The 25,513-nt window shown below is 39.9% G+C and overlaps 2 protein-coding genes across 2 annotated transcripts; one reads left to right on the top strand and one right to left on the bottom strand.

Annotated features, from left to right (window-relative positions):
- Window positions 1-902: 902 nt before the first annotated feature.
- Window positions 903-10,023, top strand: gjc4b (gap junction protein gamma 4b). The gene is made up of 3 exons (XM_023289086.3): window positions 903-1,086; window positions 7,308-8,487; window positions 8,601-10,023. The coding sequence occupies exons 2-3, from the start codon at window positions 7,338-7,340 to the stop codon at window positions 8,612-8,614; spliced, it is 1,164 nt and encodes a 387-aa protein (XP_023144854.1). The 5' UTR covers window positions 903-1,086; window positions 7,308-7,337; the 3' UTR covers window positions 8,615-10,023.
- Window positions 10,024-11,078: 1,055 nt separating this feature from the next.
- Window positions 11,079-23,615, bottom strand: LOC111581081 (lactase/phlorizin hydrolase-like). Its single transcript, XM_035956722.2, has 17 exons — window positions 22,952-23,615; window positions 22,431-22,501; window positions 21,006-21,083; window positions 20,818-20,911; window positions 19,791-19,875; window positions 19,013-19,691; window positions 18,282-18,930; window positions 16,634-18,184; window positions 16,266-16,534; window positions 15,853-16,143; window positions 15,568-15,766; window positions 15,081-15,283; window positions 14,895-15,001; window positions 12,948-13,079; window positions 12,567-12,790; window positions 12,173-12,400; window positions 11,079-11,778 (listed from the first exon to the last, which is right to left on the bottom strand). The coding sequence occupies exons 1-17, from the start codon at window positions 23,568-23,570 to the stop codon at window positions 11,561-11,563; spliced, it is 5,697 nt and encodes a 1,898-aa protein (XP_035812615.2). The 5' UTR covers window positions 23,571-23,615; the 3' UTR covers window positions 11,079-11,560.
- Window positions 23,616-25,513: the final 1,898 nt, after the last annotated feature.

Genomic DNA, 25,513 nt, shown 5'->3' with positions numbered 1-25,513 from the left:
TGACTGGCATTTCAGGAGATCCGGGAAGAACAATGTGATCATTCAACGTGAGCGACTACCTCGAGAGACTGATGGAGACTGGATGCCTCCAATATTTAATCTGGGTGGACCGCACGTACCTCATTTAAGTCACTTCTCTTCAAAAATGCAGCATCAGCAGGCTGGAAATTCAGCTGCTTAAAGGAAATCTCACCTATGATTTAGTACGAGACCACAGTGCAGATGCCACATCTCCCCCATGAATAAGAATCCACATATTGCTGAGCTCAGATAACTGACTCTGTTCACTTTGTGATTCACGATGTGAGGTAAAAATCCTGCCTTGATTCCTCTTTGACCGGACATTGCTCACTGTATAGGGTCAAAGAAGTGCTTAGGGGGGTCAGGAAACCAAAGAAAGCGTGACACGGAGGAAGAGACCTCATGGTAGCAACAACTTCCGAACATCTGCCTCAGCAGGAAGAGGATCATCTGCTATCATTAGGCTGAATGTTGTCAAAGAAACGAGGCTACAGCATCAGGTTGCTGCTATCTTCACCTGAAGCTCTGAACAATGGGGGTGGATGCAGATAACATAGTGCAGGTCCTAACATGAAGCACCCTCAGTGGAATTGTATGTTTGTTCTGCTGGTAAATTAAAAATACTAGGCACATTGTGTTTTTTTCCCACTGAAAACAGGACATCCTATTTATTCATTGCTTTGTGAGTGCGTCCCCTGGCACAGATCTCAGTGAGTCCTCTCTGGATCTGGAGTCCAGGCTTGAAGTTGGAAAGCGACTGAAGCGAAGATTGCATCAGGAATGCTGGCAGTCGATCGTTTTCCTCCACTCTGGCTGCGCAGACAGGGGGTGGGGTGCCCGGCTGAAACTGGGAGGAGAAAAGGGGGGGGGATTTGGGAATATTCTTTGTCCTCACCCAGCAGTACAACGCACAACTGGAGAAGGACGCAGGCTCCTCGCAGGAAAGAACAAAACCTGCATGGCTTGATAATACCGCGGGAGTTCTTTCTACCAAGACAGAAGACGAAGGAGAAGCTCTCGATTTAGACGACAACTTTGATGAGACGGAGGAGCTGAAAGCTGAAGGTAAAAAAAAATCCACACAAACAGCGCGGCGGCGACGACGCAGAGACGCGGCAACATCACGTATTTTTTAAAGCTTTATCGAAGAAAAGGTGCTCTCGCTTTAGTTTTATCTCTAACTTTTTGCACAGGGAGTTGTTTTCTGAAGCTGTGAGTTTAATTTCAGCGTCTTATTAACTCGTGCATAAAGAACCAGCGGGTTTAAACGCATCGTTTAAGCGCTAACTTAAGTTTACGCGCACAGGCTGGCTGGCAGCGCTAATTAAAACGCACAAATCGGTCCTATTGTGTGGAACTATCAACAATTTGGAACACATTTGGGCAAAATGTTGGCATTCGCACCACATGTGATGATAATTGCACTGGTATGCTGAATATTTCGCTGAATTAAATGTGTTTTTTGCAGTATATCGGGTGGGTTAGGTGATGGGGTGACGCGCAAGGATTGTTTTTCGCATTTAAGTTGCGCACACGCCCTCATGTAAAGCAGTGAATTCGGAATTTTACGGTATTTATAAGTTAAAGTTTCCGCACACACTTTGTCTGAACAATATGGCGCAACCTTTAGCGTCATTAAGCATCGGTAAAACGTTGCGGGAGCATGTGGAGCACCGTGCTGACGTCGTGGCCCGTTAGCCACGAGGATCGTTTTTTTTTTGCCCTTCCCAAACAGGATTCATTTTAATTTCACAGACAGTGTATTTAATCAGAATGGGATGATGTATCGCCGTGTTTTTCTTCATTTTCCTATTTTTTGGAGTTCCTGTGGTTAGATGAGTTGTCTTTTCCCCACCAGGAGTCACTCCTCAGTTTGACTCATCCTCCGCTTATTTTCCGGGGCTTCTCCCTGCCCGGGCCCGGAGCCTCTCAGCCTGCGGGGCTTTTGGGATACAGGAGGGTCAGATGGATGTGGCCTCCCAGATGTTGGAGCCACAAAAGCCTCTCTGTTCTGTCAGTAATCGGCCTGTGTGCAAGTTCTGCTGCTTGGAAACAGACTGTTTGGTGTCAAGTGCCGCAGATGGAGGACTGATTCTCACATGTGGTGTCAGGAAAGCTAAAATACACGTGTTTATTGCAGGATTGATTAAAGAATCATTGATAAATTAATGTTTGAAATGCTTTGTAGGCTCTGGCAGAGTCAGAAAGTGAGACCAAGCACAGTGTCTTTTTGATTCTTTTTTTTTGGCAAATCACTGCAGAACCAAATTTTTGGTCTTACTTCCTTAGGTAAGACTGTCATGATGTGCCACATACAGTATAATCAACTTTAAAAAATGAAACTATGGATTAAAAGTTACTAAACTTATCTAACTTGCTGAAGCTCATCAGATAATTGCAGTTAAGATGCCAACCCAGTTGAGACATCACATTATGTCCATCCAGCCTTTTGTTTCTCTCAGTTGGCTGAAGGTTCTGAATCAGACCTGCATTGTTCAGCAGTTTGCACCACTTGTTTCCCAAAAAAAGACTTTATCCCTGCATTCCTTAAGAGTCTGTACAAGAGCTTCAACCTAATCCACAGTTAAACGTAAGTCAAACATACTTTGATTAATAGAAACATCCAAAAAAAGTTATTCACATATTTAAAAAAAAAAAAAAAAAAAAACAGATACCAATAATACAAAAATCTATGAGTTGCTGCACAATTAGTGTAAACATTTTCTAGTTGTTCAGAACTACTTGGTTATATGTGGTTAAACTGAGAGTTTTTGCTCTAAGATATCTGTAGGGACAAAAACTACTCAAAGGAAATAGTTCTGCAAAAAGAAAAATAGCAGTTACTGAATTGAACTCCAGTTTTTGGAGCACACGCCGTAGTATTCTATCACCATTCACGGTTGGTTCATTGTTAGGTAAATTAGAAGCAAAATTGTGAAATACTAGGCTCATCAGCAGGTGGCAGCAAAGGCTACGTTAGGCATGGCTTTATTAAACAGAAGAAGCTACAAGCAAAACCAGTTGTTTGCCAACTGCTAAGAAAACCTTAAATAAGAAACAACCACAACTTTGGTGATCAGCAAGAGGAAAAATTAAGAGAAGTCTCCAGAAATTGTTCCCAATTGGAAAAGTGGTAATTATCCTTTCATGTCAGCTGGTATTTGCCATGTTTCCTGCTGGCAAGGGGCAAAGACAGCGAACATGCAGAAATAGTTTTTGCTGTGGAAAAGTTTGTTTCCATCTCTCATTATGCACATTAACTTTTTATTTTGATCAAAAAATGTCTAAAGTAAGTCTCTTTTTTTGGCAAACATAGAAAAGTACTTTATGGAACACAGCTGTGGACAGTATTTGCATCGTGAGTCTTGCATTTAGATGTACTTTGAGGATCAGTTTTAACCAGATTCAAGGGATTGTATGCTTGTTAGAATAAAAAGAGAAGGTCCATACTTGTTGGAATTGCTAGAATCAGATGTACACTACCATTCAAAAGTTTGGGGTCATTTAGAAATGGCCTTATTTTTGAAAGAAAATCAGTGTTTTTCAATGAAGATAACATTAAATTAATCAGAAATACAGTCTAGACATTGTGAATGTGGTAAATGAATATTCTAGCTGGAAATGGCTGATTTTTAATGGAATATCTCCATAGGGGTACAGAGGAACATTTCCAGCAAGCATCACTCCTGTGTTCTAATGCTACATTGTGTTAGCTAATGGTGCTGAAAGGCTAACTGATGATTAGAAAACCATTGTGTAATTATGTTAGCACATGAATAAAAGTGTGAGTTTTCATGGAAAACATGAAATTGTCTGGGTGACCCCAAACTTTTGAACAGTAGTGTACCTGTGTCCACTTGATTTCCAGTGTAGCTGAAATGTCCACACTGTTGCCCTCTAGTGTCCTCGACTGACTAACTTACAAAATTTGAGCAGGCAATCGAAAAAGCTGAAGTAGGCATTTCTTTCCATTATATGAAGACACAAAAAGTGGAAAACACTGCAGTTCACATCAGATAATATAGCAATGATGGTGAATGTGAACACATGAACAGCGGGTCCAAAGACAGTGTGTCATTCTTTAAATCTTACACTCGACTATGGAGAGCAGCTGAACAGAACGGCTATGAGTTGCCAAATTCAGCAAGTTTTGGATTGTTATCTCATGTACTTCCTCTTTCTGCCATTTCCAGCTTGACAGACTCACACTTGCACGTGAGTCAGTGGTATTCCTTGAACTCGAATGGCAGCTCTGACGGCAGCTTGGTGCAGTTTCTAACCGTTAGCCTAGATTACAAGCAGCTGAGCGTGCCGTTGACTTCTGCTGCTCTATCTCTGGCATCCTGACACCAGTGGTGTCATCTGGAAGACAGAACAGCTAACATGTTGGGTATAGTGTGCCTAAGATAGAGCTTTATTGGAGTTCATAAACCAAACTGTTTCTGATAAATTTGTCTCTTTATACACTACCGTTCAAAAGTTTGGTGTCACTTAAAAATGGCCTTATATTTTTGAAAGAAAAGCATTTTTTCCAATTAAGATAACATTAAATGAATCAAATACAGTCTAGACATTTTGAATGTTTTAAATGACTATTCTAGCTGGAAACGACAGATTTTTAATGGAATATCTACATAGAGGAACATTTCCAGCAACCATCACTCCTGTGTTCTAATGCTACATTGTGTTAGCTAATGGTGCTGAAAGGTCAAGTGATGATTAAAAAACCCTTGTGCAATTATTTTAGCACATGAATAAAAGTGTGAGTTTTCATTGTCTGGGTGACCCCAAACTTTTGAACGGCTGTGTACATAATCACACCACATGCCTCCAGTTATCTTGGTGTGGAAACCTGGCAGTTAAGAACTGTCACTCAGGTTTAACTGTTTTCGTGCAGGATGCAAGTGTCAACACTGCAGAAAGCCACAGATGAAGGATAATGACAGCGGTGGTCCATGTGAGCAATAAACAGACAAACAACATAAAAGTAGTGAGCAAACAGCAGTTGTGAAGAGGCGGTTTGTGGAGAGACATGGTGAAATTAGCTTCACTGCATTACTGGGAGATACAGCAGATCAACAGGACAGGAGAACAGCTTGTTATGCAGTCGTCTCTGTTCTTTATAGGTTTTACATGGATTACAAGCAGAATGGGAACTCATAATCATCAGCCAAAAAAAAAAGGTGTGTTCATAGAGCAGCTGAAAAGAAGTTTCTATTTTGTTAAATTGAACCTGGTCACTCACCACATGGGAGTCGCCCAGTAAAGACGGCTTATTAAGAAGCTCTCCTGGAGCACTGGGAGGCGTAATGGATCCTGTTTAAAGGCTTCTCTCTTTGTGGTACAACGTTATGTGATCGCTGAGCTGCACTTTGTCACTTTTCTTGTATTTGGTTTGTACTTGAAGTAAACTTTCCAGATGGAAAATTTCCATTGCAACTCGGCATGCCATCAAAATAGTAGATTTGAGCTGAATATATCTGATCAGTAGTTATTTAGGATAATTCAGATGTTTCACTGAATGTACGAAATGGCCCCGCTATGCCAGTTTTTATTGCACACAGCTGGAGTATTTCTTTGTGGATTCATTCTAGTCTGAAAAAGAAACACTGCTTGAACCTGGGACAGGCTGAATAACATGAGGCTTTCATGTCCAGCACCTCCCCTGCCCTGTGTTTGCACAGGCATTACAGAGCACAACACTGTGTCACTTTAGACAGTGAGCTCAAGTTACAGTCAGGTTTTGTAACTATAATAAAGTATTTGGACTGTATGTGCAGTGCTACTGCACCCAGATAGTAAGACGGTGCTGTTACTTGATTTCGTCTTTATTTCCATGAAAACTTGTTCAAGCACGCAGACTTGCCAAACTGCTTTAATGACATTTAACATGACTTGATTTTCTGTATCGTTGACAGTTGATGTTTAAAATGATTCATGCGTACCTCTATTGCTGATTCACTCAGTTCTAGCAAAGAATTCACTTTAACGCTTCGTGGCTAAATTGTCACAGAACGGACGTTGTTTATCCAACAGCTAAATGTGACACAGTATAGCTTTGCAAAATGGTATCATCTGTTCTGCGTTTAAGACAAAACTCTATTGTTGCTCATTCATCTACTTGGTAAAAGCGTGGCAGTGTGGTTTATAATTGCGTGTAATTGCTCAGCAGAAGTTGCTCATGAGGTTTGTCCCAGATGGCGTGAAACCGCAGGAGCTCTTGATTGTGGCTTCAGTGCTTTTAGATCCCAGTCAGATTATTAAACCTCAACTTCCAGCAACTAAATGAGGACTTCCCTGTGTATAAAATGTTGAGTGGAGACTAGATTGAGCTTGACTGTGACGATTTGGATGGGTATTTACTTCAACTTTCATGCATTTAGCTGCGATTTCTAATAAACCTGAGTGCATTGCCTCTGCAAACCAGATTATCCTGTATATTCTGCGTGTTAAATGCCTCGGGCTGACCGCTTAGAACTTTACTCCACAACCTCGACATGTCAGCGTCATTGTAGCTGTACAATTTGTTGATGGTGTCTACTCGGATTAGTTCAGGGATCCCTGCCTGAGCATGTCCTCCTCACAGCAGCAAAGGGTGGACTGTGGATGTGTGATGGCAGTGATGCAGTAGCTCCACCTTGTGGCTGTCTGGTTCACTAATTCACAGGCGATGAGTATTTTTAAGTGGTTTCATATACCACAAGAAATTAATACAATTATTGTTAGTTTGAAGGACTGAGTTGTTGGTGGCTCGTATCCTTCCACATGCATTTTGCAGTTAGTTGTTTTCAATAAGTAATGCTCATCTTTAAAGACTTATTTCTAATTAGGACCAGCAGAACACAGATAAATATGGACAAAGTGATAATCTCATGCTGATATATATTAAGTAAAGAAAGCAAGTAAATTCAGCTTTGAGGTGACCTGAGCAGCAATAAGATGCTGTAAATATCTTGGTCAATAAAACTGTCTTGCAGTCTAACAGTACCTGGAGATGCATGGAGGTCAACCAGGGTGAAGGTTTATTACACATCCCAGAAAACCTGCATTGAAGCCTCAGGGAGATTAGCCCACTCCAGTTATCAAGACTGTTTCTGAGCCAGAGAGGGAGCACTTTGTAAACTTTGTGTTTCCATTGTGTGCTTTCATGGCAGGTTGCATCATCTCATTTAACTGCAACTATTTTATTATTTCTATTGATGAAGTGTGTATCACCGGCACATATCGCTGTTGTTTTACCACCTTGGCCAACACCTGAGTACATTTATCTCTCTTTTTCTGCCCAGGTTTGAGAACTTACCTGTCCCACAAGCAAAATGAGCTGGAGCTTCCTCACACGTCTGCTGGATGAGATTTCCAATCACTCCACCTTTGTCGGCAAAGTTTGGCTCACCCTCCTCATCGTCTTTCGGATTGTGCTGACAGCAGTCGGAGGGGAGTCGATCTACTATGATGAACAGAGTAAATTTGTGTGCAACACACAGCAACCTGGTTGTGAGAATGTGTGCTACGATGCATTTGCGCCGTTATCACACATCCGCTTCTGGGTGTTCCAGGTGATAATGATCACCACCCCCACCATCATGTACCTTGGGTTTGCTATGCACAAGATCGCCCGCATGGAGGATGATGATTACAGGCCCCGGGGCAGGAAAAGGATGCCAATTGTGAGCCGTGGCGCCAACCGCGACTACGAAGAGGCCGAGGATAACGGGGAAGAAGATCCTATGATCCTGGAAGAAATAGAGCCAGATAAAGAAAAGGAAGTCGTGGAAAAGCCCAGCAAAAAGCATGATGGACGCCGTCGCATCAAGAGAGATGGCCTGATGAAGGTTTATGTATTCCAGCTGCTATCGCGTGCCATCTTTGAGGTCTCGTTCCTGTTTGGACAGTACATCCTTTATGGACTGGAGGTGGCACCGTCATACGTATGCACACGGTCTCCTTGCCCACACACAGTGGATTGCTTCGTCTCACGTCCGACAGAGAAAACAATCTTCCTGCTCATCATGTATGCCGTCAGCGCCTTGTGTCTACTCTTTACCGTGTTGGAGATCCTTCACCTTGGCATCAGTGGTATTCGTGACTGCTTTTGCACACCGCGACCTCGGCCTCCCACCCCCCGTCACCCAGCCCTGGCCAGCCAGAGGTCCTCCATCTGCCGCCAGCCCTCCGCTCCTCCTCCAGGCTACCACACGGCTCTGAAGAAGGACCCGTCAGGAAAACTGGGCTTCAGGGATAACCTGGGAGACTCGGGTCGTGAGTCGTTTGGAGACGAAGCGTCCTCACGGGAGCTGGAGAGGCTGCGCAGGCACCTAAAACTGGCCCAGCAGCATCTGGATATGGCGTACCAGAACGAAGAGAGCAGCCCGTCACGCAGCAGCAGCCCAGAGTCCAACGGCACGGCAGTGGAACAGAACAGACTAAACTTTGCCCAGGAGAAGCAGAGCAGTACCTGCGAGAAAGGTGAGGCTTTTAACCTGTGCATCCTGTCATTACTGTACTGTTGCTTTGACTGTTGTTGTGTAGCTGTAGTCAAAACAAAATGCTTTGCTAACACCGACAAAATCTCTTCCCAGGTCTCCGTGCGTAAGTTTTCATCAGCTGATCAGCTCACAGGAGGAGCAATGAGAGGACAGAAGGGAATGGAACAGGGAGCGTGTATGTGTGAGTGTGACATTGTGATTATGCTTGAGGTGGATGAAGTCAGCCCAAGCCTTCCAGTGTTATGGCCAGCTGTGGTCCAGCGTCAAGTCAAAGGAGTCTCTACTCAGCAGTTATGAGACACCAGCCTGTCTGAAGATCCAAAGTGCTAACAAACTGCCATCGTGCAACAAGAACGGTTAAGGTTAACATGTACTTCTCCCTCAGGGCAGCTACTTTTTTTATATATATTTTATTATGAGACTTAGAGCTATTAGTCATTTTATGTCCTTTGTTGAAAGTTCAGTGAGAGAATCTCAAGTTTGCCTTAGACTTAAACTGGAACTCCATTTTATGGCATTTTCTTAAGGTGAGGCCAAGCCAGTTGTGCAAAAGGAAAAAAAGTTCAAACTGTAAGAATTTTGTACTTTGTGAGGAGGGAGTGTTTGTAGATGCAAACAAAAGCTTAATGGACAAGGCACCACTCAAAAATGAAAGGTACTGGAGTTATTGTCATGCTGGTGAAGACTTTGCGAGGTGTCAATTTTCATACAAAGATTTCTTTTCTTCTTCTTTATTTTTTTTTGTTTTTTGACAATGTTGGCACTGCACCAGTCAACATTCCCAAGTCTAGTGCCTGGATGGTAACTGGAACACATTTGGGGTGCCTTTGTCCAAAGGAACAAACAAACCTGGGTAATGCTTGAAAAATGTATCTCTTGACATTGTCTTGTATTGTTTTAAACATTTGATACTGTTCATTATTTTTGTATTAGTTTTAAGTATTGTGGTATTGGCAGAAGACCCTTGTCACTGTGGCAAACACCTTTTTTTTTTTTTTTTTTTTAAAGAATAACGTTCACTACCGTTTTACCTTCTGGAACCAGATTCTGTCAGTGGACTGGTGTGTTCTTTAAAAAAAAAAAAAAAAAGGTTTGATACAATCTGAGCTCAATTACAATATTTTAATAATCACATTCTTTTGTCAATCTGTAGCTTATTACGTTAGCTGCACGTCTTTTTTTCAATCCAGACCCACATTTAATTGTTTCTGTTTAAGTAAGGGATAGTACTGTATGTCATATTCTGTATCTGAAAGTGCTGATTTTTGGATGTTATCACTGTTCCATAATCTATATGACAGTTTTAAACAGATTTAATCATTTCAATGTGAATTCAATGCCTTGAACGGGCTCTAATAAGATGCCATCTTTTGTATTCTGAATCATACCCACAGTGCCAACTCAAATATTGTCATCTCAAGTTATTTTTGACCAATGCTTTTTGTACTTTTCATACTTTTTGTATTAATAGTACTTTGTTGTTAGTTTTTGAAATAAATTTTTACAACAAATACCACTTTTTCAATTGGTCTGTGTCTGGTTTTATAACAAACTAACATTCTGTTATCAGGGAGAAAGTCAGCCAATTGCTAATATACGATTATTTCTGATTTTGGTGAACACTAAACTCTGGAAGTTCTTATTCAGATAGATTCCTAACATACTGTATTATATTATAAATACTGTAGTATTTTGCAAGCTCTTTAAAGAGGTCGTTGCTGTGTCCAAGTTCAACCTAAATTTCTCAGGAAAAGTCGCTCCGGTTCAGACAAACGTGAGTTAAACCTGATGTGATCTGTCCAGTGATTTGGATGATGACAAATAATGTATTTTAGATTGACTTTAAAGGTGCAGATGGCTGTGCTGGAGGTCATGAGGAGACATTCTGAATTTGACTAAGAGTATTAGATTGGATAGGGTTTCCACTTTCCACCTTGTTATTAAGCTGTTAGTTTCCAACTCAGTAGTTCAGCTGCTGCTAACACTGACTTTGTGAGGAAAGAACTGGAAAAAAAACTGAAAAAATATGCAAAATAACATAAGTATCCAAATGTCCTTATTTTTGAAAGAAGAGCAGTGTTTTTCAAAGAAGATAACGTTAAATTAATCCGAAATACAGTCTAGACATTGTTAATGTGGTAGATGACTATTTTCGCTGGAAACGACTGATTTTTAATGGAATATCTACATAGGGGTACAGAGGAACATTTCCAGCAACCATCACTCCTATGTTCTAATGCTACATTGTGTTAGTTAATTGTGGTGAAAGGCTAATTGATGATTACTAAACCATGGTGCAATTATGTTAGGACAGGAATAAAAGTGTGAGTTTTTGTGGAAAATATGAAAATGCCTGGGTGACCCCAAACTTTTGAATGGTGCTGTTATTTACTGTGACAGACTAAGTTCTGGATCTTTTCCTTTAGTAGACATGCACAAGATCCACTTTACTCTTACAGTGACCTCTAGTGGCATTGGATGATTTGTACAGAACGGAGCAACAGCGTTTACAACTAACTGCAGCTTCAGTTTCAACAGGAGCCTCTCAGGACACAGCAAGTAGCAAGATAGTTCAAGAGACCACAGATTGAAATCCATCTTTATATGAACCAATTCCCCACCCAGAGAAACTTGTTATAACAGAAAATACAAGTATTGTTTAATAATACAACAAATATCCCAATCCAATATAACATGCGTGGAACAATTTATTTTTTTCACGATATAATACAGATAATGCCAGTCGAATCCTTAAAGATAGTTAGTATTTTTAAACCACAATGGACTTAATTTTTTTTTACTTTCAAGAAGAAGCAGTACTAATAACAAGCAGATCTTGTGGGATTTACAGCGGTTCTAATTGCATAATATGACAACAGTCATGAATCAAATAGAATGGATCATATTGCGTTTTTTTTGTTTAAATCCCAAACTGAGTTTCAAGAACAACAGTAACTCACAGCAATAGTCAGAAGAAAAGTCAAATACATCTGTTGAATGTATTATTTCATTTAGGATTTAAACTTTTGAAGTATTCATGCTGAAGACTTCCACTACATGTCTGTTTTGATGCTGTTAACGGTTACAACATCAACATTTTTCTTGGACTTTGTTTTCCTCCTAAATAAGCAAAATGAAAATGAACAAAGGATTCCAAACAATGCAACAATAAGTAGAGCAAACGTGGTGTTAAGTCCAGTCTCAGCATCACTGACAGAGAGCTTCATTCCCAGGAACTTCACAGGCTTGTCAGTGCCCGGTTGAGTTGGTTCTGCAGAGAAGACACATAAGCACCAAAGCTGTCTCATTATTTCTGAACACGTTGCTGACAGTAACAATAACTGTAAACCTAGACTTCATGTAATTTTTTTTTTTTTTTTAACCTCATTGCATGGTTAGACATTTGGGAAAATAAAGTTATTCACTTTCCTGCCACAATTGGATACGGAGTGTGAATAGAAGTGTATATGAAACTATAGCATGAGACAGCTCAAGACTAGAAACAAGACAAAACAGTTTACCTGGTTCTTTGCTCAAACAAAGAACCAGGTAAACTATTAGAGCTACCTTTAGCAGTTTTTGCTTTTTCATTTGTGCATTTCAACATTTGAATTTAGCAGTTCATTCATCAGAACAGGTATGTCAGCAACTCTGTGTCAGTTTACCTTCAGGCAAGCAGTCATTGGGTCCTAAAGCAGGGTCAGGGAATCCATTGCAGCTTATGATAGTGGAGTAAAGTTTTACAGAGTTCTTTGCCACTCGAGGAAGTTTTGGGTCTGACTGATTGACGTAGAAAAGACCAAATCTCTCAGAAAAGCCAGTAGCCCACTCCAGGTTGTCCATCAGTGACCAAGCTGTGTAGCCTCGGACATCAACGCCATCTAGCAAGTAAGCTTAATAGAGAAAACAGCACTTTTAGGATAGACACTGTTGTGCTTAAAATCTAATTTCTTGGTCTAAGCCTTTTGAGAAAGACTAACAAACAATAAAACATTTTACTGCACTTTGTCTTTCTCTCTGCCCTGGTCTTGAATGTATTCCATGAAAGTACTTGGATACCTTTCAACACTTGATTGATGTATTTTTCATAGTAGTAGCTCCTGTGAGTGTCATTCAGGTCAACAGGCCCTCGCTCTGAGATGCCATTCTCAGTGATGATAATCGGTGGATTTCCGTACTCCTCCTTAATGAAGTTCAGAATTTTGCGGAATCCAAAGGGTGAGATTTTCAGCCAGGCTGAACCTGAATCCAGGTAGGTACGATCAGCAATTGTCCCTGCACCTCTGTGAAGATCAAATATGTTAGATTTTAAATTTCAAATGAAGTACACAATAAAGACATTCATATACACTTTATTGTGCTGGATATATTGGCTTGTTTCATTAGCTTGAAAACATAATTAGGGAAGTATTTCTTTTTCTCATGTTGGCACTTGCTTACCTGTCAGCATCATAGTGCTGAAGGTTTCCATATTCCACAGGGAAAGCAAGGACAGTGGTGTAATGGTTGAACCCAAAATAATCATAGGTGCCTTTAATTCTCCTAATTTCCTCTGGGGTAAACTCAGGCAGCCTGGAGAAATTGAACAGAAATTTGTAACATGAAATATGTTTTATACTGTGCACCAAAACAAACAATATACATTGGTGATCACATATACTCCTTGTTTTATTTTATAGGCAACTATGGAGTAGAGACTAGCTCAGAAAATCATATAGAGCCTATAAAAAATATTCACCCAGCTTTGGAAGTTTTCCCTTTTTATTGCTTTTAAACATTGAATCATGGTCAATTGATTTTTTTGTTGCAAAAAATAAATACTTTTTCTATTCTAAAAGACAACAAATTTCTACAAAATATCCATCCTTCCATCCCTTTTCTATATACCACTTAATCCTCGTCAGGGTCATGGGGTGGCTGGAGCCTATCCCAGCTGACTTAGGGTTAAGGCATCAGACACCCTGGACAGGTAGCCAGTGTATCGCAGGGCTTCTACAAAATAATGTAAATTAATTAAAAATATAAAATAAGTGACCGCATAAATATTTTGACCCCATTCAAGGTGACTCACTCAATTCAACACAGGTGCAGACAACTTGAGCTAGTCATCACACATCACACATCATCTGAATGCAGTGAATGTGTCTCAAGTGACTGTATTATAAAGACACCTGTATCTGGAAGGTCCAGGCACCAGTGAGTCAGTATTCTTTACTATCAATACACCATGAAGGCAAAAGAACACTTAAAACAACTCTGTGAAATGGATTTTGAAAAGCATAATTCAGTGTATGCACACAAGAAAGTACAGCTAAATCCTTCATTAAGTGATGTAACATATTTTGAACTTGAAAATTTGCCAAGAGCAAGCTGTCCTCAAAAACTGAGTGACTGTGCAAGAATGAGACTAGTGAGTGAGGTCACCAAGACACCTATGACTCCTCTGAAGGAGATACAAGCTTCATTGACTGAGACTGGAGAAACTGTGCAGCACCCATTGCCTGTTCTTCATTAGCTTTGTGGGTGAGTGACAAAGACTGTTGTCCAGATTTAATGTCACATTAATTCTGGGCTAGAGTTCACCAGAAGCTATGTGGGAAACTCTGAAGTCAACTGAAAGTAGATTCGTTGGCCTAATGAGACGAAAACTGAGCTTTTTGGTCAACACCAAACACTTCTTATCATCACAAACACACCATCCCCATCATGAGGCATGGTGGTGGCAGTATCATGGTGTTGGAATGCTTCTTGGCAAGAGTCTGAAAGTCTTCTAAAGGTAGAAGGGTAAACAAATACAGTACTGCAAGAGAACTGGGATTTGGGAGAAGAACTGTTTTCTAGCACGACAGTGACCCAGCATATACTGTCAAAGTTACAAAAATGGCTTAAAGACAACAAAGTGAATGTTCTGGATTGGTCAAGTCACCCTTAATCCAACTGCAAATTTGTGACTGGAGTTTAAAAAGGGTTATTCAGTTACAATTCCATGTAATCTGACAGCCTGAACACTTTTACAAATAAGAATGGGCTAAAACAGCAATGCCCCAGTGTGCAAGGCTGATTGAAATCTATCTACACAGGCATGACGCTGTAATTGCAGTCAAAGATGCATCTACTAAATACTGACTTAAAGGGGGTGAATACTCATGCAATAATTTATTTTATTTTTTTTTCAATCAGAGGACAATACTTTGTAGAAATGTTTTCACATTGACATGAAAGATTAATTTTTTGGGGGAAAATTTTTGTCAGAGTGAAATGGTTCAAAGTTGAAAAGTAATATATGGGAAATCGGCCAATACGGGTGAATACTTTTTATAGGTACTGAAAATAACTTATTTTAGGTAATGTTTTTTGTTGTTGTTGTATTTTTAGTTTTTATAATACCGAGATTTTGGCAGACCAGCAGCTAGGCTTCGCTCACGAATGATTGTCTTCATTGTGTCGCTGTAGTCACCATTAAATATGGGATGGGCAAACCAGCCAATGTAGAACTGCACAAAGAAAGACATAACAACTATTGGAAACTACCGTGACACAAGTCTATCTAAAATATGAAAGGGACTGGTGTACCTGCACCACACGTCTTGCAGCATCAATGTCTTCCTGCTTATAGGGATTCCTGGGTTCTGACCAGTCAGAGTTGATGGTGATAGAGATAATTCCTTTCTGTGTGGCCCGGTACTTTTCATTGTAGAGGTGCCAGGCCTCAGCATGAGCTTTAAGCAGGTTGTGACCAACAATGTAGGGCAGAGTGCCTGGTCGAAAACTGATTCCTGCAAACACACAGTGAGTAAAAATAACATTTGCCACCTAAACAGTATATGCTTTTTGTCATTGTGTTTGGAAATATTAAGATTTGATTAAAGATTGATTTATAATTTACAGTGTAAGTTTCTTTAACAACCGATAATTTTGTGGCACTTATAGAACATTCCCAATACCAGTCCTAAAATGTTTTGTTAATTCCACTTAGAATCAAAATTTTTAACTAAACCCACAACCAGCCATAGTTTGGGTGATGTAGACTATCAGATGCAAAACATTACTTCAAGCATACCTGGGGCAGCTACTCCATAGCCATGGCCTACATTGGCTATGTTGTATGGCTCATTAATGGTGATCCAAAATTTCACTTTGTGGCCAAGACGACTAAAGATGAGATCAGCGTAATCCTTGAATTTGACAATAATAGTTTCATTCTCCCATCCCCCAACATTCTGCAGGGCTTGTGGAAGATCCCAGTGGTACAGAGTAATCTGACAGCAAAAGAAAAACAGTTTACAAAAGAATTTACCAACTATCCATTGCAAATTTTTTTTTGAGATGCTGGAATTACACATACATGAGGCTGAATATTTGCAGCAAGCAGTGCATCCACTAGTCTGTGATAGTAGTTGAGTCCAGCCTCATTAATATAATTGGTGGTGCCATCAGGAAGCACTCTCGGCCACGAAATGGAGAAACGATAATGGGTCACTTTAAGTTGCTGTAACATAGCAACATCCTCTTCTACTTTATTGTAGCTGTCACAGGCTATATCCCCATTGTCATCATCAGAAACTCTGAGAGGTGTGTGAGCAAATTTGTCCCAAATACTGAGACCTTTTCCATCTGATCTCCAGCCCCCTTCAATCTGGAAAGAAAAAAAAAAATTACAAAACAAAAACTATTTAAGTAGATAAAACACAGAGCAGTACTTGTACAATTACGTGATTCAGGGTCAATGAATAGGCTTCACCTAGATAGCTACAGTACCTGGTATGATGCCGTTGCAGTGCTCCAAAGGAAATCTTTTCGGAAATGTCCATAAAGCATCTTCTCATCATCTGGTCTGGGGAAACCATTATCCTTTATGACATAGTAGTAGAAATGAGCTGAATACTTTGGAGTTCTTGGCCGGTTTGTGTTACTGAAATCAACATGGTGCAGTCCAAATCCAACTTTGTACCCATTCAGCCATTCAAACGAATCCATGAGCGATGTCGCTATATACCCATTTACCCTCACTCCATCAAGTTCGTAGGCTGTTGTTAAAACAAACACATACAGATAAATGATTAAGACCAAACACTATCATGAAAATCATAAAGTGTATCTTACAAAATCTGTAGATATCAGTGCACCTTTTAGAGCCTCATCAATGTAGGTCTTGTAATAAAATACTCTGGTACTATCATCCCACATTGTGCTTGATTTTGTAGCCACTCCATTCTCAGCAATGTAAATCTGTGGATTTCCATACTCCTCCTTGATCCAGTTGAGGAGTCTTCTCAAACCCCATGCCACAGCTCTCTGGTTTTTGATGTCTGTAGTTGGTGAATCACTTTCCTCTGTTTCTGACAAGTCCCTGTCTTGTTCATATGAATAAGGTGAAAGCTGACCTGTAACATGACTTGCTATCTTTGTAGTGTAATGATTTATACAAAACATGTCAGCAGTTCCCTTGATGTAGTTCTTTTCCTCTTCAGTGAAGAAAGGTAGTCTTGACTCTGAGAGATCTTGGAGTTCACTTTTGTTTCCAACTTGCCACTTCATTGCATCAGGATAATCACCATTCTTGAAAATGGGATGTGCAAACCAACCCAGTTGGAACTGCAATGCACGGTCAGCAGCCCTCACTTCACGAAGAACATTGACATCTTTAGGTTCAATCCAATCTGCATTGAGAGCAATGGATACTAAACCTCCTTGGGATGTGCGATACTTGTCATCATATGTATGGTAAGCCTTGGCGTGAGCTTTGATCAGGTTGTGTGCAACTATGTATGGTGCAATTCCTGGATTCTTAATGCTTGGTGGGATCGTTCCAAGCCCATATCCTAGCCATGCAATTGAGTGAGGCTGGTTGATGGTCATCCACAGTTTCACTCTGTCACCAAAGGTGGCAAAGCAGAAGTCACAATAGTCATTGAAAATGTCAATCATGTCTACATTCTCCCAGCCACCGCGGTCTTGCAAAGCTTGAGGGAGGTCCCAATGGTAAATTGTCATCATGGGAGTGATTTTATTTGCCAACAGGCCGTTAATGAGTCTATTGTAATAGTCAACACCTTTCTGGTTCAGGGACGAACGAGTACCATCAGGAAAGATCCTGGACCAGGACAAAGAGAATCTATATGACTTCACCCTCAGAGCTCTCAGCATATAGAGGTCTTCATCAAGTCTGTTGTAACTGTCACAGGCTACATCTCCAGTTGCATCAGCAGGCATAGTGCCAGGTGTGTGAGTGTACACATCCCAGATACTGGGCCCCTTTCCATCAGCATCCCAGCCTCCTTCAATCTGGTAAGCTGAAGATGAAACTCCCCAACTGAAGTCTTGTGGGAATGTGCCAAAGTGGTACAGTTTTCTCTGGAATTTTGACTGGTGTGAGAATTTCTCCCAGACGACCTTTGATTTAGATGGAACCTCTGATGGTGGTAAAGCTGGTTCACAGTGAGGGAGTTGCATCTTCACCCCTTCATAAACATCACCTTTGCTCAAAGCAAAACCGTTTTGCTCAATAATTTGTGAATAGAAATATGCAGACTGCTTTGGGGTTCTCGGTCTGTCAGGACTTTCAAAGTCAACATAGTGAAGACCAAATCTTTCACTGTAGCCTTGTTTTCCTTCAAATCCATCCATGAGTGACTGCACTGTGAACCGCTGCACATTCACTCCATCAGTGAGTATTGCTACAAAATGGACACAAAACAGCACATTAAAGATGGAGGTTTATACCAACTATGTTTAATGAATGGTTTTTCTATTAGAGAAATCTCAGACACTAACCTTTCAAGGCCTCATTGATGTAACCCCTCATGTACTCGATTCTGCTGGTGTCATTGAAAGTGTCCCCACTGTACTCTGTTGGCATCCCATTCCCAGTTATGTAGATGGGCACATTGACAACATTCAAGTACTGCTTGGAAATGTAGTTCAGAAGCATTCTCAGTCCCGAAGGTGCAGAAAAGATCCAGTCAGAAGCTGTGGAAGGCCATGAAGGGTCCACACTTTCCTGGAAGTCACCCACTCCCTGAGGACCAGGAGTGCAGCCACCATCAATGTTACTGACCAACCGGGAAGTATAGTGGTTCAGACCAAAAAAGTCAGCAGTTCCAAGTATCCTCTTGCTCTCTGAGGGAGTAAAAACTGGAAGTCTTGCAGGCTCAGAGCTGGGACACTTATTTCTTTTCAGTTCAATTTGAGTTTTGAGTTCTGCAGGATAATCTCCATCTACAAATATAGGGTGTGCAAACCAGCCCAGCATGAACTGCAGGTAGCGATCTGCAGCTGCTACGTCTTCAGGTATAGCGGGGTTTTTGGGTTCAGCCCAGTCAGAGTTCAGTGCAATGCCCACTTTCCCTCCTTGTGTTTTCCTGTAGTTGTCATTGTAGACATGCCAGGCTTCAGCATGGGACTTGAGCATATTGTGGGTGACCTGAAAAGACAAAATATGGTCAATGCACCAGAACAACAATGAAAAAAATGCATATTTTTTATTATATTAACAATTCTCTTACCTGATAGGAAGAAATCACATAATCCTTTATTCCAGGAGCATGCTCACCAGTGCCATACCCAGCATGGCTCACCACCCAGGGACTGCTGAATGTGTTCCAGGTCTTGACCCTGTCTCCAAACCTGGAGAAACAGAAGTCTGCATAGTCCTTGAAAGCTTCAACAATGGATGGGTTGGTCCATCCACCAGCATCTTGGAGTGCCTGGGGCAGATCCCAATGATAGAGAGTGACAACAGGTTGTATGCCAGATTCAATGAGAGCATCGATCAGCTTGTCATAATAGAGAGCCCCTTTCTCTGATAGGCTTCCTCGGTGGCCTGAGGGGAAAATACGGGCCCAGGAGATGGAGAACTGGTAGGTGTTGACTTGAAGACCTCGCAGGATGTAGACATCGTAGTCCACCTTGTTATAACTGTCACATGCTAAATCAACTGTCTGATTTTCAAAGGCTTGATGTTCATGACCAAAACGGTCCCAAATGGTTTCTCCCTTCCCACCTTCCAACCAGCCTCCTTCAACCTTGAAAGACTCCGTGGAGGTGGCCCACTGGAAACCAGGGGGGAAGGATTCCTTCAGGAAACCATCTCGTTCGGTTGCGGTCTGAGCCTCAAACGTATGCCAAACATTCTGATAAATGTTTTCAAATTCTGTCATCTTGGCAAAATCTGGAATATCTTGGCTATTAGAAAAGAGATACACATGAGAGAACATTAAAAAAAAAAAAAAAAACATGGACAAAACATTTAACTACATGTGAGTCAATAACATAAACTTTTACCTGATGGGAAGATTCTGCATCTCCAGCTTTCCCAACATGTCCTCCATGTCACATCCCAAAATATTCAGGCCATTGTTCTTCAGGACTGTCACATGTTCAAGACAGATTTAGCAACTGCTTTATGAGTGACATTACTGAAATTTGGAGACATCCAGAAATACATTCTTTAAAATTACACATTAAGTTAGTATTTTTTTGTATTTGCGGTTTGCTAGTTTGTTTAAGAAAAATACCTCAACTAAAATCTGCAAAGTGTCCACTTGAATCTTCATCCAACCTTTGACCTTTCTTTATCACAGTGCAGTTGTAATAACTATTAAAATGTTTGTTTTTTTTAATGTTTTGACTGCTGGACAGATTCTAAAAACCAGGTCCTAAAGCTTTACTCCACAATGCATGTGATTTTACTCTTTGCTTGTATAACTTTACTGGTCCATAGCAATAAAAATTTATAGTCACATTGCTATATGATAACACTCCCAAGAACTTTATGATCATGGTATTGTATAAGTTTGCGATATTGCAGTTTACAACTTGATTGAAAAGCTTGACAATCCTCCATAATCTGGTCATTAAAAACTCAGGACAGGTTGAGAATGTGTTTATCATTGTTCTGATGTTACTTAATGTGTTTTGATAGTTGAAATAATTAACATGGCATCGAAAATTCACACCAGATTTTGCTGTTTAAGCACAATAAACCACCAAGTTTTTTTTAATGACATCTGACATGTTTCATAATATTCAGTGATATAACTACTACAGGTTGATATGCTCCTGTTATAACTGGTTTATCAGGCCCAAAATGTAGTTAATTTGATGAAAGAACAGAGAGGTGATGTTGTCCTGCAGACACATTTTACATATCAGACAGGAAAGATACCTAAATAATAGTTCCTTATATACTTCAAAAAGCTTTCCAGAGAATGTTCAGTACTGCATGTTCTTGGTATATATTTAAAAATATCTGTAGTATGAACATAAATGAATAACTGTGTAACAATAAATGAGTCATAATGATATTTACCACTTAGGAAATCTCCAAGAAGCTGGTATTGACTGTCAGAGCAATCATGGACATTTATCTTGAATATCAAGATGGGCAAGTTCCCAATGGAAACCTACAACATAATAACACGTGGCTGAAGAATAATAGCGATGTCAAATATGAAATGAAAAGTTACAAAAAAAGGCATGTGGTCATGTGTAGTGTACCTGCAAGTTCTTCAGCTCCTTTGCAAAGTTTGACGAGGAAGTACAGTTATATTCAATCTGCACTGACAAGTAGTCCATCTGTTCAAAATAGGAGATATTGCACAACACAGTATGTCATTACATTCATGCCTGTTATAGAAAAACAAACTGCTTGTACAATGAAACAAATTAGCATTTACTATTGTAATACATGTCTGCAAAATTTTGACAGCAATACACAACTGTTTATTGTAATGAAGTAAATGTGGAAATTGAGTTTTTCAACATGTCTGAACAAGTAAGCATATTTCATAGTCTTTCCATAACTGAAAAACAAACAGGAAAAACAAACCCAAAAACTGATCAACAACGTGAAAGTAAGACCAACGCCACATTTATTACACATTTAAATCCATAGATTTGGGTTCCAGATAACATGCCAGTGATTAAAATCTCCTGACAGGTGGAACTTATCTTATTTAAACCTCTGTAATCTAACCTCTGCGGTGAACAAAGCAAATTCAGCCCAAGAGCAGACCGCTTGATGAAAAAAGATTTCTCCAAGAACCCCAGCATTTTATCGCAGGATCTGCAGGTAAATCATCAACTGCAGTTGTTAAAGTATACAATCAGACAGAGATTGTATGAATTTGATCTGCATGGTAAGCATTCAAGTAAACGTGTCTGAAAAGAACATCAGAGTTTAACCTCAGTTTTTCATTAAACATACAAGCCAAAAGCAAACCGTCTGAAATAAAGTAGGGTTGTTTCATCCCACTAACAGTAGATATGTTAGGTGTTAGACTAAAAGGACAAGATTCCCAGACCAAATGTAAAACATGGTGGAAATGCTCTGGTTTGGGGCTGCTTTGCTGCTTTGGGGACTGGGCAGCTTGCATTCATTAATTCAACTTTAGTTTTATAGCTTTAGAATATTGTGATGCCATTTGTCTAAAATGTTGTTGTAACTTTGCATTTTAAAAAGATTTTTTAGTTCTTTAAGTTCTTAAAGACATGTTTGGCAATGTGTAGTTGTCATTTAACGAACAGGTACCATGAAAGGAATGAATTACTGGCATTAAGTAGAAGTTCCAACTGGAGATTTTGAAAGGTTTAGTTGTTCAACAAATTATTCATCCAAAACATAGTGAAAGTTAATAAAATAATAAAGGGTTGTTTTGTTAAAACATATTCACAGCCATAATCATAAACCCTTTTGTGAGTAGAAAGCATTTCTCATAAGGGCTTCTCCCCACAAGTTGACCCTCTTTGTAACTAATTTTAGGACCAACACAACGATCACAAAATTTCCCTTAGATGCACTGTTCAAATGTTCAACCATTTTTTAAAAATGTGATTTATCAAGTTCAAATTTTTTTTACTATTATTATTTCTGCCCAACATAACGAAAGATGGACACATAAAACAAATGCTGATGCATCTTACTGTTATTGAATCTTTAACCTGGGAGACAGAACCCACATCTTTAGCTCTCAACCCAACTGACAGGCGTCTTCCTGTAATAATAGAAGCATTTATGACATGTTTGACATAACACAGTGGAAGGAGCATATACTTTCCCTACTCAAGCCAAAATGTCTGTTATGTAAGAAAGGTCAGTTGGGCACAGCTGGACAGTGATATGCATGTAAAACTGTTTTACTGATCTCTGATACCGATTTATTGCTGACTAAGACATGATATAACTAGTCTTGATAGTGCTACCAATAATGTAGAGAAGGGTGTCAGCATCAGGTGATCATCAGGTAATATTTTAATAAGTGACAGAAAAGACGATATATATTACACAAGAACTTGATGGTTACATGACAGTAATTAAAGGACTGAGCATTACAACCAATGTTTCACTTGCATTTAACCATAAAAATTACTAACAAATGGCAAATTCTGACACGATAAATTAGTCATGTCATGAATTTTATCCAAATCTGGCCAGTTTAACTCACCTTTGTCTGGAAATCGTTGATGATAGAGGTGGTGAATGTTCTTGGTGAGATGGAGGATATTTTGTGGAGAACCGGGAGCACCTGCAGCCACATCATGCCAAACATCTTCCAAGTGATTCACTGTCACCCACGAGTGTGCCAATGCTGCAAACTCCTGAAAGGCAAACTCTGCATACTGCTGAAACATCTGTACCAGCTTCTTGCTCTCCCAGCCTCCATACCTTGATCTCAGAGAGTCTGGTACAGTGGATCCATGAAGGATGACCAGAGGCTCAAGTCCCACCTGGTGCAGTTGCTTCATCAGGGTCTGGTAGCAGTTAACCACAGCCTGTTGGGGCTGGCTGGGGAGGCCTGAAGGAAGGAGCTGAGTCCATGACAGCGGTACCTTGAAGTGAGTCACCCCTCGGCTCTGGAGGTACTCAAAGTACTGCTTAGAACTAGGAGGTATGGGATGACTGCAGTCAAAGGCATTATTCACTTCACTATCTGAGCCTTTGACCACCTGGTTTGTAAGAGGCCCTGCAAGAAGCATGAAGTCCTCCTGCCCATTCACCCCACTGTTCTGACAAACATACAGACAGAAAATGTACAGACACACAAACCACAGGAGCGTCCTCATGGTGCCTTGAATTGGAAAAACTGATGCTATCCACTGATAGAAAAGCTGTTTAACTGTATTCTGTTTTCTTCTTATTATGCTGTTACATCATTAAGATTGATATGACATCTAAATAGCTCTGCAATAAAACACTGCCACTTGCACATGTTACAGTGTTTTACTGCAGCTCTGTGATATGATCAGAAAGACTCTGGACTCACCCAAATGATAACTGCATCCCCATCTTGACCTCACGTTTGAAGACCAGGATGTGCATTTGTAATATGCTTTAAAATGCCTGTTTTTTAAGTAGTAGGGGAGAAAATATAGCAAACACATAGATTTGAACCCAATGTGGGTAATACTTCTTAGTAGCCATGATAAGTTAAAAACAGTGACTGTTTTGTCACAAATTTTAGTTTTCTGTTTGAATACGGAACCTACATGTAATCTTTTAAATTGCATTTAACAAACAATGACAAATGAAATGTGTGAGATGGAATCACAGTCAAGTTTATTTACTATCTCTTTATTATTGTCTGACCAACGTTAGTACGTGACAGCTATCACAGTGTTCATCATAAACTATTATCAACATCTTGATACTAAACTTCTTGGTTTGCAAAAACATAGTAAATCAATCCTCTGATAGGTTACAGATAACCACTGGAGAATTCTGAAATGTTTTTGGATTCTAGGAGGACAAAAAATGAAAAATGGAGATATTTTCCTCACAAACAATGTACACAGTAAATGGGTGAAATACAAATCCTACCGTTTCCACTCTGAGTAACTGATTGAGAGGAAAGCAGTTACAGCAGAAGCCAGGTTTAACTGGAACACAATGAAGTGATGCCCTGAAACTAACCAGCTACATGTCAGGTCGAGTTGATCCTAAATCACATTTGTTGGCTAATTCTCAGACTCCAATTCTCTGTCAGCTGATGTTACTAACTTCTGATCAGAATGAACGGATTACATTTACACTATTTTGTGATCCCTGATGAAAGGTTAGTGAAGCTTAGTGGGAAACCCTGCAAACCAAGGTCATTTTAATGTAAAAGACAGAAGGTAGAACAATTCACATGATGCTTAAATACTGTAAAGTTCACATTCACACTGAAACTATTATTCTGGACCAGAATGACACTAAATATTGTGAGATTTGACTGCAAGTTTTCAGATTAGTGATTCCAATATAGCCTGTTGTGATGATACCATCTTTACCTGCAGTGAGCTCCCAGTTTAAGCCCCTGAGCCTCATGGATAACAAAACTCTTTACCACTGTTATTAAGACACATGCAATAAAAAAAACATGAAAACAAACATTTGATTTGATATAGTATCTATCAAATCAAATCAAAAGTTGCCGAAGCAGTTGTTTGCCTAACCTGTAGATAATATATGAGACCAGTGGATCCAATGAAGCACATAAAATGACAACCTTAAAATGACTTGACTGATCACATCTTAATTTTGACTTTCTCTCATGAACTAAAGTGTGAAATAAATCATGATATTTTATATGCTGTAATACATACAGAAATATCCTTTTCACTGATGCCTCGCACCTGTGATGTGCAACACACACAGACACTGTTTGGCAATAACCCAAAATGACCAAAGTCTGATTCAACACACAACAAAATGTGTTTCATACACAATTAAGGTCCACGCTGTTTACCTTAACTGACATCAGGCATATAAAGCTTTATGATTTAATCCCTTACAACTGAACCCACAAATGTAACCCATGACAATCAGCTGAAAATCTGTCCTTGGATGTCCTCTTGCACTGTGAATCAGTTAATTCATCAGCCTTGATACAGATTTTTACTACATTTCATAATGTCACCTGCCTTTTGTCTGACTCTTTATCAGAGGAACTTAGCCAGCCTTGCCAAAGGCATCATAAAGCATCTCAGCAGAGGGACTCTGCCACCTGTGGCAGTGGTGACAGTTA

Source organism: Amphiprion ocellaris, chromosome 11, assembly GCF_022539595.1.
Source record: "Amphiprion ocellaris isolate individual 3 ecotype Okinawa chromosome 11, ASM2253959v1, whole genome shotgun sequence".
NCBI lineage: Eukaryota > Metazoa > Chordata > Actinopteri > Pomacentridae > Amphiprion > Amphiprion ocellaris.
The sequence above is the reverse complement of the archived record's forward strand: the minus strand, read 5'-3'. Positions and strand labels throughout refer to the sequence as shown.

Bases quoted from the DNA above. Each gene is read 5' to 3' on its own strand.
- gjc4b (XM_023289086.3), top strand. From the start codon at position 7,338: ATGAGCTGGAGCTTCCTCACACGTCTGCTGGATGAGATTTCCAATCAC.
- LOC111581081 (XM_035956722.2), bottom strand. From the start codon at position 23,570: ATGAGGACGCTCCTGTGGTTTGTGTGTCTGTACATTTTCTGTCTGTAT. The intron at 15,767-15,852 runs GTATGTGTAATT...TTTTGCTGTCAG, and splicing joins CTGCAAATATTCAGCCTCAT to ATTACTCTGTACCACTGGGA. The intron at 15,284-15,567 runs GTATGCTTGAAG...GTGTGTTTGCAG, and splicing joins CTATGGAGTAGCTGCCCCAG to GAATCAGTTTTCGACCAGGC.